Genomic DNA, 14,442 nt, shown 5'->3' with positions numbered 1-14,442 from the left:
AGTCTAATTAGCATATTAGCTCTTTATTATATAGGATGTTATGCAGAGAATTAGAATCTACAATAGTGTTCTATTGCTGTATAACAAACTCCACCAAAACTTAGGAGCATAATAAAACAACAACAATTTTATTATCTTCCAATCTTATGGGTGAGAAATTTGGGGAGGGTTCAGGTGGGTAAATTTTCTGCTCCATGTGGGGTTATCTGGGTGGTATTCAGTAGGTGGCTGGTGTGGTCTGGATGTTTAGTGCCTGGGTGGGATGGCTGGGAAGCTGGGATTGTTGGCAAGAGTGCCCCCACACGGCCCCTCCAGCATAGCAGTGTCGGGGTAGTCACACCTCTGGTGTCAGCTCAGGACTCCAAGTGGGGGTGTTCTAGGAGGCCCAGAGAGAAGTTGCAAGGAACACAGCTTCAGAAGTTCTACAATGTCACTTCCACTGCAGGCTATTGATCAAATAAGTCACCAGTGATTAGGACGACAAGGAAAGCTGACTGAGGAGATAGCATTTAGGCTGAGAGCTGAGTAGTAGGGAGAGTTGAGCCTTGAAGATACAAGGAGAAAGCTTACCAGTCAGAGGGACTGTGGAGTGCACCTGAGAAACTGAAAGTCACTGGGAGAGCAGTAGGCAAGGGGAGGAGTAATGAGATAAAGGAAGCAAAGCCACCAGCGGTCAGATTAGGTCAGATTTTATAAGCCTGGCTTAGAAATTTGGATTTTACTCTCACTACTTCTTATTCCAAGAATCTACTGAAGGGGTTTTAGCAGAGGCCAATTGAATCTGTAGATTCTGTCAGGTGTGCAGGCAAGAAGAGCAGAGCAGGGGGGGAGGCTAGCTAAGAGACCTGTGCGATTGTCCAAGAAGGAAATGACGGTGGATGGACCAGTGTGTGTGTGGGGAAGGTGGTGAGAACAGGTTATGTTTGGGGACACAGTCTACTATACTTATTGATGGATTAGATGATTGGAATGTAGGAAATAAAAGAATCAAAGAGTCAAGGATAATCCCTACCCCAGGATAGTTTTAAGACACTGAAGAGCAGAAAGCCTCTCAGAGGTACCTTTTTTTTTTAAAAATATATATTTTTATTGATTTCAGAGAAGAAGGGAAAGGGAGAGAATGAGAAACAGCAATGATGAGAGAGAATCATTCATCAGCTGCCTCCTGCACGCCCCACACTGGAGATTGAGCCTGCAACCCAGGCATGTGCCCCAGACGGGGAATTGAACCCTGACCTCCATGGCTTGACCCTTAACCACAACCACTGAGCCATGCTGGCCGGGCGCTACCTTCTTGATTTCTCTCCTCCTTTACTCCACCACATACTTCATACAGTCCACAGCCACGTCTTTCCTGTTCATTCTGTCTTCAGAACGCATCCCAAATCCTACTGCTTCTCATCACCATCGCTGCTAGTCCAAGCCACCTCCAGCAACTTTCACCTGGATGTTTATAATAACCTCCTACATGGTCTCCTGCTTCTACTCTTGTTCCACATTGTCAGCTCACATAAAGTGGTCAGAATGATTTTTTTAAATGTAAATCATATCATGTCAGTCCCCTTCTCAAAACTTTTCAATGTTTACCTGATTTGGAATACAATGTGAAGTACTCACCATTGCCTTCAAGGCCCTGCACAATTCAGCCCCTGCTGTCCCTCAGCCTCATTCCCACTCTCCTCCTTCTCATTTTCTGCTTACACTTGCTGTGTCATTCTGATTGCAGGAATAATGCAGCTGCCTCAGGGCCTTTGCACTTCCTGCTCTCTGCCTGGAAGGCTTGACCACCTGCTTTATTTAAGTCTCTCTAAAAATATTAAAATATCCTCAGAGACAACTATTCTGATCTAAGCTCACTATCTAGCTCCTTAATCCTCTTGTATATATTTTTGTTGCACAAATTCCCAACCTAAAGATATATTTCATTTGTTTGTGTGTTTATTGTATATATCTTCCCTTGGCATATAAATTTCATGAGGGAAGCAGCCTTGATTATCATGTTCATTGCTATATACTCAGGGCCCAGAACTGTGCCTGGTACAAGAAGACACTTAGGTAATATTTGTAGAAATAAATGAAGAAATGTTAGTTATTATTATCATTATTCATTTTATTTTGAGTCTGTTACATATCCTCTTATTTTTTTCTTCTAAATGACTCTTCATTCATACCTTCTTAACATACCCTCTGCCACCACCTGAACCTAGGCCTCTCTTACTCCATACCTGTCCACTGAGCATCATAAATGCAGTTACTCTCCTTCTCTAGGCATCTATTATGTGGATGCCTGGTTAATCTTTCTGAAGCATTGTTTAATTATATCATATCTCCTTTCTGACAGTGTGAAGTCTAATCACTTAGCCTGATAGTCATTTCCTTTATCGCTGGTCTCTCTCAATCTCTGTTTGAGCTTAATTTTCCATTATTCCTGTATGAACTCTTGCCCTTTACTAAATTGCTACATTTGCTCAAAACAGGTACTTTTCCACACTTGTGAGTTAACCCACATCAGCCCCATCTTTCCCAAACCTTCCCTTCTATTAAAAGTCAAGTTCAAATCTCATATCCTTAGAGACCATCTCAGGGTCAAGATTATATACTTTATATATGAATATGTAGGCATACTCAGTCCTATTTTCACAAATATGTAGCCAGTAAGGCCAGTCAGTCACTTTAGTTTACATTAAGCCCCTCGGTTCCTGCCCTATCCCTTATATTTGTACTTCGATAAATTCTATGTAATCTGAGTTTCTGTTTCCTTTTCAGTAAAATGGTAATAATATTTATCTCATAGTGCTATTGTTAGAATTGGATGAGTTAATGTACAGTGGTTAATACAAAGTGGGCCTCAATTATTATTTTTTAATTTTTCCCTTTTTATTGAATTTATTGGGGTGACACTGATTAACAAAATTATATAGGCTTCAGGTGCACAATTCCACAACGTATTATCTGTACACTATATGGTGTGTTCACCACCCCAAGTCAGGCCTCTGTCTATCACCATTTGTTCCCCCTATACCCTTCTACACCTCCCCCCTGCGCTGGCAATCACCACACTTTTGTCTGTGTCCATTTGTGGGTTCTCTTTTTTTTCTCAATCCCTCTCCCTTTCTACCCAGCCCCCAGCTCTCCTCCCCCTACAGCTGTCAGCCTGTTCTCTATCTATGAGTCTGTCTCTATTTAGCTTGTTAGTTCACTTTGTTTATTAGATTCCACATATGATGAAATCATATGGTACTTGTCTTTCTCAGACTGAATTATTTTACTTAGCATAATACTCTCCAGGTCCATCCATGCTCTCACAAAGGGTAAGATTTTCTTCTTTTTTACAGTCAAGTAGTATTCCATTGTGTAAATGTACCATAGCTTTTTTATCTACTGATGGACACTGGGGCTGCTTCCAGAGCTTGGCTGTTGTAAATAATGCCGCAGTGAACATAGGGGTGCATATATTCTTTCAAATTGATGTTCTGGATTTCTTCAGATAAATTTCCAGAAATGGAATTGCTGTATCATATGGCAGTTCCATTTTTAATTTTTTGAGGTAACTCCATACTGCTTTCCACAGTGGCTGCACTAATCTGCATTCCCACCAACAGTGCATGAGTGTTCCCTTTTTTTCCACATCCTCTCCACCACTTGTTTGTTGATATATTGATGATAGCCATTCTGACAGGTATGAAGTGATATCTCATTGAGGTTTTAATTTTCATTTATCTGATGTTTAGTGACATTGAGCATCTTTTCATATGTCCATTGGCCATCTGTATGTCCTCTTTGGAGAAGTGTTTATTCTTTCCCTTTGCCCATCTTTTAATTGGATTGTTTGGTTTTTTGGTGTTGAGTTTTATAAGTTCTTTATAAATTTTGGATATTAACCCCTTAACAGATGTATCGGTGTTATTCTTTTTTGTACTGCCCACTTCATCGTGTGTCTGATGGGTTTGCAAACAGGCAGAGAAATATCTGCCACAGGCATTACACTACCAGCTGGCGATATCATGCATATTTCATAAAGATTACTACTTTAAAATTAATGTTTATTTTCAGTGCCTCCCTCCGATCTTGCTTTGGACATCACTGTTCTCACTTGGTCACTGACACTAGAGTCCATCTGGGCAGCACTGAGTTTTCCCTAAATACTCCTACGCTCGTGAAAGCACCAATCACAATGTCCTTCCTGTAGTCAGGATGGCAATAATGCACAAGGATGAGAATGATACCAGGAATGATCACTTATACAACCAGATTTCTGGCAGGTAAATGATTCAAGTAATGTGGTTCCAGAAATAAGCTTATCTGAGCAGCATGACCATTTGCTGGCTTTGACTCAGCTACACATATTCTAAAGATCTCTTCTCCATAATCTTAGATTCTGGTAACGTCATCCCCACAGTACTGATCAGGCTCCTTCCTGGTCTGGTGTCTCTTTTTTGTTGATGTTATAATCTATGTTTTTTATTCTTTCTTATTTCCCCTCTGTGTTCTCAGCAGTTGAGCTGTTATCAGAGGTCTTATTCTGACCTTTCAGTGCTCACTATTAAAGACGCATTCTCTGGTCAACCCCTCAGTAATATGCCTTGTGCATCCCTCTTCTCATGTGGATCACTAGAAGAGAGAGCTTGAACATCGTACAGGCATGGGCCTGGAAAAGGCTTGTTATATCAAGAGTGGGGCTCTAAAGTAGCTTCTCGGGCCATCTTGGGCCAAAAAGCAATGAAAAGATGGAAGGTGACATCATGTCAATGGCTTGTGATCCCAGCGAAGCCACAACTATCTGAAGGGGGGAATTGTGGTTCTAATAACAAAGATTAGACTAGTTCATACCTTTAAGGCAAAAGTCATATAGGGGCTATGAGAAATGTAGTTTACTACACCCCTCAGTTCTCCCTGTTCAAATGCTGGGAGGTCCTATGAGATAACTCGGAGAGAGATGGAGATGAAGATGATGGGCAGCATGGTGAGGCCTCCTGCCTGGGCCCAGCCTCTCTGAGTTCACATGGTAGCATGGGTGAGAATGGCTTTATAATAAAGATTTGAGATCATAGGCAAGAGGGAAGAACAGAATATTGAAGCCCAATGCCTCCGTTTTGTAAATGGGACACTAGGACTCAGAGAGTTAAATTGGTTTGCCTGAGATGAGACATTTTAGGATAAATAATACAAGATTAAAATTCAGGATTTTCTGACAACTGATCATTGTGCTCTTTCTATCACTAAGAAAAAATTCTAAGCAAACCACATTTTTTTTTTTTAATTTTGCCCTTTATTGTCTTATCTCAGTAGAAGAAGGGGAAGTGGTAGCTGTGGTCTCCCAGTGATGAATGATGAAGACCCGACCTGGACTGAGTAGGACCAGATGCTAGAAAACACAAACCTAATAGGTACACACTATAAAACTAGTTCACTTGAGATCCATTTGCATACCCTTCTTGTACCACAGAAGCAAGAAAGCTAAAACTTAATCTTCCCAGACTCCCTTGCAGCTAGGAGAGACCATGTGGGGTCTGGTGAATAAGACAAAAGCTCAAGTTAGCTGGTTCTGCCTCTTTTTCTTCCCCTTTCTTTATAACTGAAATTTGAACTTGATGCTTGAGGTATGTCAGTCATCCTCAGGATGATGGTACAGGGAGAGAAAGAGCCCAGTCCCTTGATGGCATTTTTGAGGGGCTGTACAAGCCCTGATTTGTTTAAATCCAGACTTCTTACATGGGGTATATAAATCACTTCCTCAGGTAAGTTCATGTTCACCAGGTTTTATGCTGATGTAAGTAAAAAATACATAATTTCTTCTCTTTTGGATAAAACGGTTAGAAAAAATTACAGATATTAAATTAATAGAATGAAATAACTAGCTAATACATGCAAAATTCAACTGTAGCTAAGTGCAATTAAGGAGAAGTTCAGGGTTTTGTGAAAATTTATAATAGGGAACCTAATCCACCCCGGAGGACCAGAAAAATCTTCCATGAAGAAGTGACATTTCGAGATGAAACTAGAAGGACAGGTATTGGCCAGGTAAAGAGTTAGGATAGAGAATATCTCAGGGAGAGGAAAGCATAATGAAGGCCCAAGTGGGGAAAGGTAATTGTCATATTTAAAGAGCAGAAAGCATGCCAATGGATAGGATTATAGGGAGTAAAGGAGAAAATTAGGTTAAGTAGGCCCTAAGGGTAAGTAAGATCCAAAATATGTTAGTCTTGTAGTTTAATTTAAGGATTTTGAAAATATTTTGGACTATATATGATACACAATATCATATTCCTCAGAAGTGGGGAAAACTAAACCTAGAGTAAGCCAGCTCTGGTCCTTCCTAAAAAACTTAAATGGAAGGCTTGATGGCATCAAACTATTTCCAAGTTTTTAACTGTGTCCCAGAATAACCACTCACAAATAGTTAATAAGTACAAAAACATCCAACAGACAATAAGGTAAAATTTACAATGCCTTGCACCCTATTGAAAATTACCAGGCAGACAAAGAAGGAAAGTATAAGCCAAAATGAAGTGAAAAATCAATCCAAAGTATCACAGAAATGATATAAATGATGGAAGCAGTAGACGAGTTATTATCAATGTATTTTTAAGAAGCTAAAGATCAGGCATGTTGAGACATGGAAGATTAAAAAAAAAGAACAAAATTGAAATTCTAGAGATAAAAGCTACATGGACTTTGTATTGCTTAGACATTGAAGAAGAATTAGTCAACTCAAAGACATAGCAATAGAAACTATCCAATAAGACACACACAGAAAAAAAGCAAAACAATAAAAAATGAACAGATCATCAGTAAAGTGTGGGAGAGCATCACTTACCATATGACCCAGCCATTCTGCCCTTAAGTATTTTTTCCAAGAGAAATAAAAGCATATGTCTATACAGACTTGTAAACCAATGTTCATAGGAGCTTTATTTGTTATAGTCCAAACTGGAAACAACCCAAAGTCCATGGGTAGTTGAATAGATTTTTAAAAACCACATTTAATATATATCTATATCATGGAATACTACCCAGCAATAAAAAGAAATGAGCTATTGATAGGGGTAATAACATGAGTAGATCTGAAAATAATGATGCTGAAGGCAGACAAATGAGTACATATCATGAAATTGTGTTTATATACAGTTCTAGAAAATGCAGACAAGTCTCTAATGGCAGAAAGCAGATCAATGGGGGAGGGAGGCAGAAAGAAGGAATTACAAAGGGGCAGGAGGAAACTTGGTGGTGATGTATGTACGTATTCATTACCTTGATTGTGGTGATGACCTCATTGGAGTATATTGATGAGAAATATATCCAATGGAACAGCTTAAACAGTAGTAGATTAATATATTTCAATTGTATCTCCATAAAGCTCTTAAAAATAAATATACATATAAATAAATAAACAGTTTTGAAACAAAGGAGAGAAGTGGCTCAGCAGCTAGAAGGAGATCCTGGAGACAGTGACTGAGGCTTTGTTTGTTGGGGGTGGAGATTTGGTTTTGTTTTGTTTCTTTTGTGAAGCAAACTCCAGCAAATTTATAAGCGTTAAGTATATATTTTTATATGCATAGAGAATTATAGGAAAGAGAAGAGACAAGTAAGGGAGCAAAGTCCTGAAAGAAGAGACAGACTTTTCAGAGCCCAAGGCCAGGGGATGCAGTTGGGATTAGAGAAAGGGGATAAGGATGAAAGGATACATGTAGGGCACATGGCTCCATTTTTTATGCTCCAATTGCAGAACTCTGAGAATAAGCTCTTCTTTTTTGGGTACCAGTGATATTATCTTAAGCTAAATTAATCAAATTTACACATTCTTTCCCACTCAGGAGTAGTACATCTCCTTGGAAAAGTAATTTCTCCTTAGAAGTAATTCAATGACTCCTTCTGATACCGAGCTCAGGTTTGACACCCTGCCCTTTTGAAAGCCAATACCCGAAAGAGAGAGGTGCTAATGTAAGGAAAGAGGGTTTATTCAAGTGTCGGCAGCTTGAGGAGATGGTGGACTCCTGTCCTAAAGACCATCTTAATATCTCAGGGCAGGCAGGGTTTTTATTAGGAGGGAGAGGGAAAGCAGAACAAAGAAATCAGGGGGCGGGGGTTGAAAGTTCTCTATGTGTAAGTTAGCGTAGTCTGTTCTGGTGATCATCTCAAAGCTGATCAAGTGAAGGTGTGGTTTTAATCGTTGAAAGTCAGCAAATCTCCTGGACCCAGAATGTTGGTTGCTGGAATCAGCTTCCTTCGAAGTTAGTTTTTGGAACTCTTTCACAAATAATGCTGTTTACCTACGGGTTACATATTAGTTAACCATTCATCTTTTACAAAAACACTTTGAACAGAAACAATATTGAAAGAATAGAGGGGTGGGTTATACTTCCGAGTCTGGGTTTCAACTGATGATGAAATAAGATTATTTTATTGAAAGTGGACTTTGCTCTTCCCCTTATCAAGAAAGGGGCTCTTACGTTAAAAGGTGTTCTGCTTTAACAAAAACTCTTCCAGCATCCTGAGCAACGCCCAGAGCCCTGGTGTTTGTGTTTCTGGCACGTGTTCATGTAGTATGGAAAAGATGCAGTCAGCTAAGTGAAAGGGATGTTGGTCTTCAAAATTTCTAACACAACAGGATTGCTTGCTACGCAGTCATTGATATTTAAGTCAATTCAGTCAAAAAGGCACAAAAACAGTTTGTTTAACAGACTCACTTGTCATTTTAAGGTTAAAATAACACGTAACTTAATGCTTTAATATCCTAATGTGCCATTTTATAAAGAAAGGTTCAGACTTCCAGGAGCATTCAGGGAATTTAAAGAGGTAGTCCACTACGTAAAGTACGGAACCTGTAAAAGTGGTTTCTGTATCTTTCATATTCATTCAACAGGTTTACATGATGCACAAATAAGTGATATGTTTTTTACCTGTCTTATTTCCATCAGAACACACATTCTTTATCAACGTTAATTGAACATATTTGAGATTAAGGGCTAGCTGATTAGAGATAAATTGCTGTTACTTTTTTTCTTTCTTTTTAATCCTTACCAGAGGATATGTTTAGAGAGAGGAAGGAAGGGAGGGGGGAGAGAGAGGGAGAGAGAGAGAAAGAAAGAGAAACATTGTTCAGTTGCCTCCAGCTGCCCCAGGGGGGGTGGAACCTGCAACCTTTTGGTGCACCGGAGGACACTCCAATCAAGGGAGCCACCTGGCCAAGGCGAAATTGCTGTCCCTCTAACTACATGTCACTTGGGAACAAAATGTTTCTTTTGATTGAGTTTTAAGGGGTCCCTCACCCCTTGAAACTTGGCTCTTTCCCAGCAAACTGAGGAAGTGAGTTTACCATGTGCTGCCTAACTCAGGTCCCGCCCTTGGGCGAGTTCTTGGGAAGGGCTTATGTCCCTGCAACACAAGCCGGGGAGAGGGGCCGAAGCCTGAGAGGAGAGGGTGCCTTTGGGACCCTCTGGCTGGGGGCTTGGGGCTGGCACTCCCACCTGCTTTAAGCGCAGGGAAATGTGCGCACCAAGTTGTCTGCCTGACCCCACACCGGAGTTGTGTGGGTGCGCTTGGGTCGTGGAGATGCTCCACTGAGTAGAGAGTGCAGGAACCCCCTGCCCTGGAGCCAAGCGAGTTGGTGATCCTGGTGACAGGCGACAAAGATGAGCTGGGCTGCTCCTGTCTCTGGCAGGACTAGCCCGGGCGTGAAGCGAAGAGGGGTTTGGGCACCGCTGGAGGGCAGGGACTAGGCTTTGGCGCTGTCCAGCGCTGGGGAGTGCCTGCCTAGCTCGCTCACGTGGTGCCGGCCCCCTACCGCCGGGCAGGGCCTGGCCTGGAGAGTTGGGGTGTGATGTGGGTGGCTCCCCGCAGACACTCTAGCTGCAGCGGTCCCAACCCCTCCCCCGCCGCCGCCTCCAGGCGGGAAGTGGAGGGTGGGAGTCACTGGAGCGTGATTGCCCGAGGCCCCTCCTGTCGCTGCGGGAGCTCCATAAAAGCCCTGCTACAACCCGCTCACGACACCCCATCACCGGCTCTCACACCAGGGAGAGGTGCTCCGGACAGGACAGCTGAGTACTCGCTGCCCCGCCACGCCCGCCCGCCAGCCACCGCCGTCACCGTGAGTGCCCTCGGGCCTGGACGGGAGCCCAGGGGTTCGGTGCGGGACCCCGTCCCACCCTCTGCGGAGCCTGGGGCGCTGGGAGGGCCGCGCCCCACTCCCCAACCCCTGCTGGACTTGTGGGGTGCTTTCCCGCCCCTACACGCTCCAGCCGCCCGGCCACTCGATTCCACCTGCCCTCCTGGTCCCCTCTGATCCTACAGCCGCCCTTCTCCCAGACCCTCCCCTCCCGGCTGGGTGGTCCTCTGGGTTGCCTTTCGGAGGAAGTGGAGGGAGAACTCGCCCCCCCCCCCAAACCCCAGGTGGCGATTTCCTGGGGTCTCAGCTTGCAGGGAGGTTTCCCAGGCAGCGCCCCTGAGTTGAAGAATCCTGTATCCTGGACGCAGCATGTCCAGCCTGGGATCCGACCTGAGACCCACTGGCCTGGGCGCAGTTCTCTCCTCTCTCACCCAATGGCCACCCCGAGTGGTCTCAGCCGTCTCCCGGGCGCCTGCAGACGCAGACCAGAAGTCTCAGGAAGAAACTTTCCTCCCGGACAGGGTTTGGGGAAGGAGGACAGGAGAGTGATGTCCCTTTACGCAGCAGGGGGAACTTTTAACTGTTACAGGGTCTAAACTGGTGCCTCCAACTACAGGACTCTCCGCTGTGACTTGGACCGAAGTCGCACGGAGTTTCCAAGTGGAGTGGAGGGGGCGCGCAGATTGTACCCTAAGTCGGGCGGTGCTGGCCACACTCGCTCACCTCTGTATCGCCGGGTCTAACTCGTTCCGGGGGTCCTGGGTGTTAGCAGAGGAACAGGCTCCGGGAAGCGAGGGGGGTTGTGTGTGGCATGTGTCCTTTAAACCCCCGACCCCTTTTCCTGCACCTTTGGTGCCCTCAGATGCTGGGGAGCAAGCGACTGGGGCTGTCCCGCCTGGCGCTCGCCCTGTCCCTGCTCGTGTGCCTGGGCGCGCTGACCGAGGCGTACCCCTCCAAGCCCGAGAAGCCCGGGGACAACGCGTCTGCGGAGGAGCTGGCCAGATACTACTCTGCGCTGCGACACTACATCAACCTCATCACCAGGCAGAGGTGGGTGGGCCGAGAGGGACCTCCTCCAGGAGCCTCCTGTCCTGCTTACCCAGGGTCCTGGGGTCTCAGAGAGGACAGGGGCCATTTCTTCTCCTTCGCTGTATCCCAGGGCAGGACCGACTCAGGACGGTCAGCTCTCAGGGAATGTTTGTACAAGGCACTGAGTACTTTCCCTCTGCAGTTAGTCACAAAGTCCCCATCCCCAGAATCAGGTTCTCCGCACTGTGTGGCTGGCATCCCCTCCTACCCATCATCCCCTTGCCTTTTTTGTTCTTAGAGCAGTGGGGGTACTGTTTTGGAACCAGGAAGGGTAAGTACCAGGTGAAAGGGTGGGCAGTGCCCCCCTCCCCCAATGGCTGCAGGGAAGCCAGAGGGCAGGGTGGTCCAGGAAAAATAACAAAACCCAAGGAGGAAAGAGCTGGTTGATAAAGACATTGCCAGGTTTTCCAATCTGCCCAGAGCAAATGGAATGACAGTGTTTAGGAAAAGACAAATAGAGCTATTTTCTTCTCTTCTGTACTGTGTGTGTCTCAGACCTTTATTTGAAAATTCTGGTCCAAATAAATAGAGATTTAGCAAAAAACAAGTTGATCTAAAATGCAGACGTTTGCCCATTTTATAGCAGGTGAGTCCTGAAAAGAAAGTGTCTGCTGAGTGCTTTTTTAGGTAGAAGCTTATTGGTCTAGTCACTCTGGGGTGATTCCAGAGATTGCATGGAATTGAGGAAATTGTAAACCTCATGCCGAACCCCCAGGAAGCTGAAATGAAATCCCACATTTTCACTCTCAATGTCAAATATTAAGCAAAAATTCAAATCCAAATAATTTTACAGATAATCTAGGATTTAAAATGTTTCTAAAATTAGTTCATCTTAGTTCTAAATCATTCAATATTTTATTATTTTAATTCTCAAGATCAAATGACCTTAATAAGCTAAAAAACAATGAACCCTTTAAAAGCACTAATGCTATTTAACATATTTAAATTATGTTTTATAAAGTGTTGTTTTTGTTTTTATCATATTTTTGCTGTGTACAAGTCAGGGAATAGTTGGAATGGATGCAAAGAGGGGAGAATTTCTACTTCTTAAATAAAGTTTCTTTTTTATGTTTCATCAAAAAGCTGTTTCATCCTGAAAAGTTTTCTAAAAGATCCCAATTTACATAGAATCAGAAATACATGAGAGTACCAGAATTAAGTAGTATTGGTTTATGGTCCTTGAAGACTGATAATGTTAATTAGTGAAAAGCAACAGAGTTTTATATCCTAATAGACTTCTCAGAAAGTTAATTGCTTTTAGTTCTTGCTTATGCTATCTTACAGACCAGAGAAAAGAACTTGTACAAATAAAAATGATATTGTTCTTTTCTAAGAAAACCCTTGTTAGTTCTTTAGTTTGTCATTTATAACACCCAGGAGAACTTAGTTTTGAAAAGACAGTTGCTATAAAGCTTTATCATTATATGGTATAAAGCTTTAGCATTTCAAAATGTTTTCCTAGGAGTTACTTTGTTCAGTCTTTACCTCAGAGCTTTGGAGTGAGTATATTTATCTCCATTTTACTAAGAACATTTCATGGAATCTTTTTAGGGGTGATGAAATTAGAGCCCTTCTACTCATTTTCCTTGGATGTTGTCACCACCATCAGCAGTCAATATGACTTCCAACATCTTTGATGAGAAAAAGGGGGAAGGGACTTGAGTTTCATGGGAAGAGATTCAGATTCAGTGGAAATGAGTTGGCCCTAGAGCAGAGTTTTTGTCTTATCTTCATATAAATTCCTCCTTAAGAACTATTAGAGGCTTATAATCTGCACCAATAATCTGCATTCTGTATGTGTATTGCCTTCCCACCACACACACCCACTCAGATGCACATGTTGGTATTTTTGAAGATTATGGTGTCATTTGTGAATATATGTTTGACTTTGTCATAAATGCTCTCTTTCCTCCCTTTTTCCACACACTCCATGTTTTTAAGCTGTATACCCTGGTTCACTACTTCCAAAAGTTGCATTATTTTTTTCTAGAGCATGGTAGACCCACATCTTGTTAGGTCAGTGGTTCTCACCTCAGGCTGGCTTTTTGCTCCTATGATATTTGGCAATGTCTGGAGACATTTCTTGTTATCACAATGAGGGGTGGTGCTACTGGCACTTAGTGGGTAGGGGCCAGGGATGCTGCTGAACACCCTATTCTGCCTAGAACAGCCCCTACCACTAAGAACTAGCCAGCCCCAAATGTCCATAGTGCTGTGGTTGAGGAACCCAGTCCTAGGTAAGTGTTTCTCCACCCTGGTGACACCTTGCAATCATCTGAGAAATTTAAACAAAATACTGATGTTAGGCTGCACCCCTGTCCAGTTCAGTCAGAACCTAGAGGTAAGGGTGGATCTTGGACTTCATAGCAATTTTAAAAGCTCTCTCATGTGCAGTCAGGTTTGGGATTTTCCCCTCTGCAGAATCTATACCTTTGAAAATTAAAGCATTGTAGAGAAAAAGGATAATCCAGAATAAATTAGAGAAGGAAGAACAGTGAACAGTGCTGTCCTGTGCAAATCCTGCTATTATAGATGTAGTTTCTTTACCTGATAAATTGGAGAAAATATCGGCCAGTTCTTTCATTCACTGGAGCATGATGAAGATAAATGAGTGAAGGTTGCCCAAGAGTTTTAAGATTAGTAAAATCACCTGATGGACAGAATACGCAAGTATAAGCAGCAGCCTCGAGTCTGATAAGACAGCTCCAGGAAATCTTTGAGGAAACCTCACAAATGATGGGGACAGGGGAGTCTGGTTATTTTTTTCTTCCCTTGGGTCCCAGAAAAGGAGCAATAATAGGAAGATTTCCCCCAAAACTTAGTTTAATTGTGCTTGATAGGCAGTCAGAATATGCCTTCTGACAGCTCTGTTCCTCAGTTTTATCTCCTAGCTAATCAATCCAGCCAGGCTAATCTCTCATTTGCGAAAAAAAAAGCGGCTGTTGGTGTCTAGTGCTTTTTTTGAAAAAGGGGCAAACAGCCTCTTTAAAAAAATGCAATTTAGTACTGTAGATTTGTTAGACTCTTGAGAGAGAGAGAGAGAAAAGGACGGAGGCATGGATCCATTTACTCACTCACCTGGAGAAAGTAACGTATGCCATCCTGACAGGAAAGCATAGCCTTGCATTCAGATATTGTCCTATTCATATCCTGCAACAGGAGAAAAAGGCAGATTAAAATCACAGCATGGCATATAAGCATAACCAATGGACGCAAGACACTGGGGTGGGGGAGCAGAGGGGGGTGAG

At 43.0% G+C, this 14,442-nt stretch overlaps 1 protein-coding gene across 2 annotated transcripts in view; it reads left to right on the top strand.

Annotated features, from left to right (window-relative positions):
• Positions 1–9,816: 9,816 nt before the first annotated feature.
• NPY (neuropeptide Y) overlaps positions 9,817–14,442 on the top strand; it is a 7,975-nt gene continuing 3,349 nt past the window's right edge. The window contains exons 1-3 of one of the 2 annotated variants that reach the window (XM_014544618.1): positions 9,817–10,091; positions 10,563–10,564; positions 10,968–11,155. In XM_014544618.1, coding sequence (XP_014400104.1) covers positions 9,821–10,091; positions 10,563–10,564; positions 10,968–11,155 — 461 coding nt within the window. In that variant the 5' untranslated portion in view covers positions 9,817–9,820. The remainder of the gene's footprint in view (positions 10,092–10,562; positions 10,565–10,967; positions 11,156–14,442) is intronic. The other variant, XM_005872269.2, reaches the window with a different exon arrangement.

Source organism: Myotis brandtii, unplaced genomic scaffold (genome assembly GCF_000412655.1).
Source record: "Myotis brandtii unplaced genomic scaffold, ASM41265v1 scaffold374, whole genome shotgun sequence".
Lineage (NCBI taxonomy): Eukaryota > Metazoa > Chordata > Mammalia > Chiroptera > Vespertilionidae > Myotis > Myotis brandtii.
This window is presented reverse-complemented; position numbering and strand designations above follow the sequence as displayed.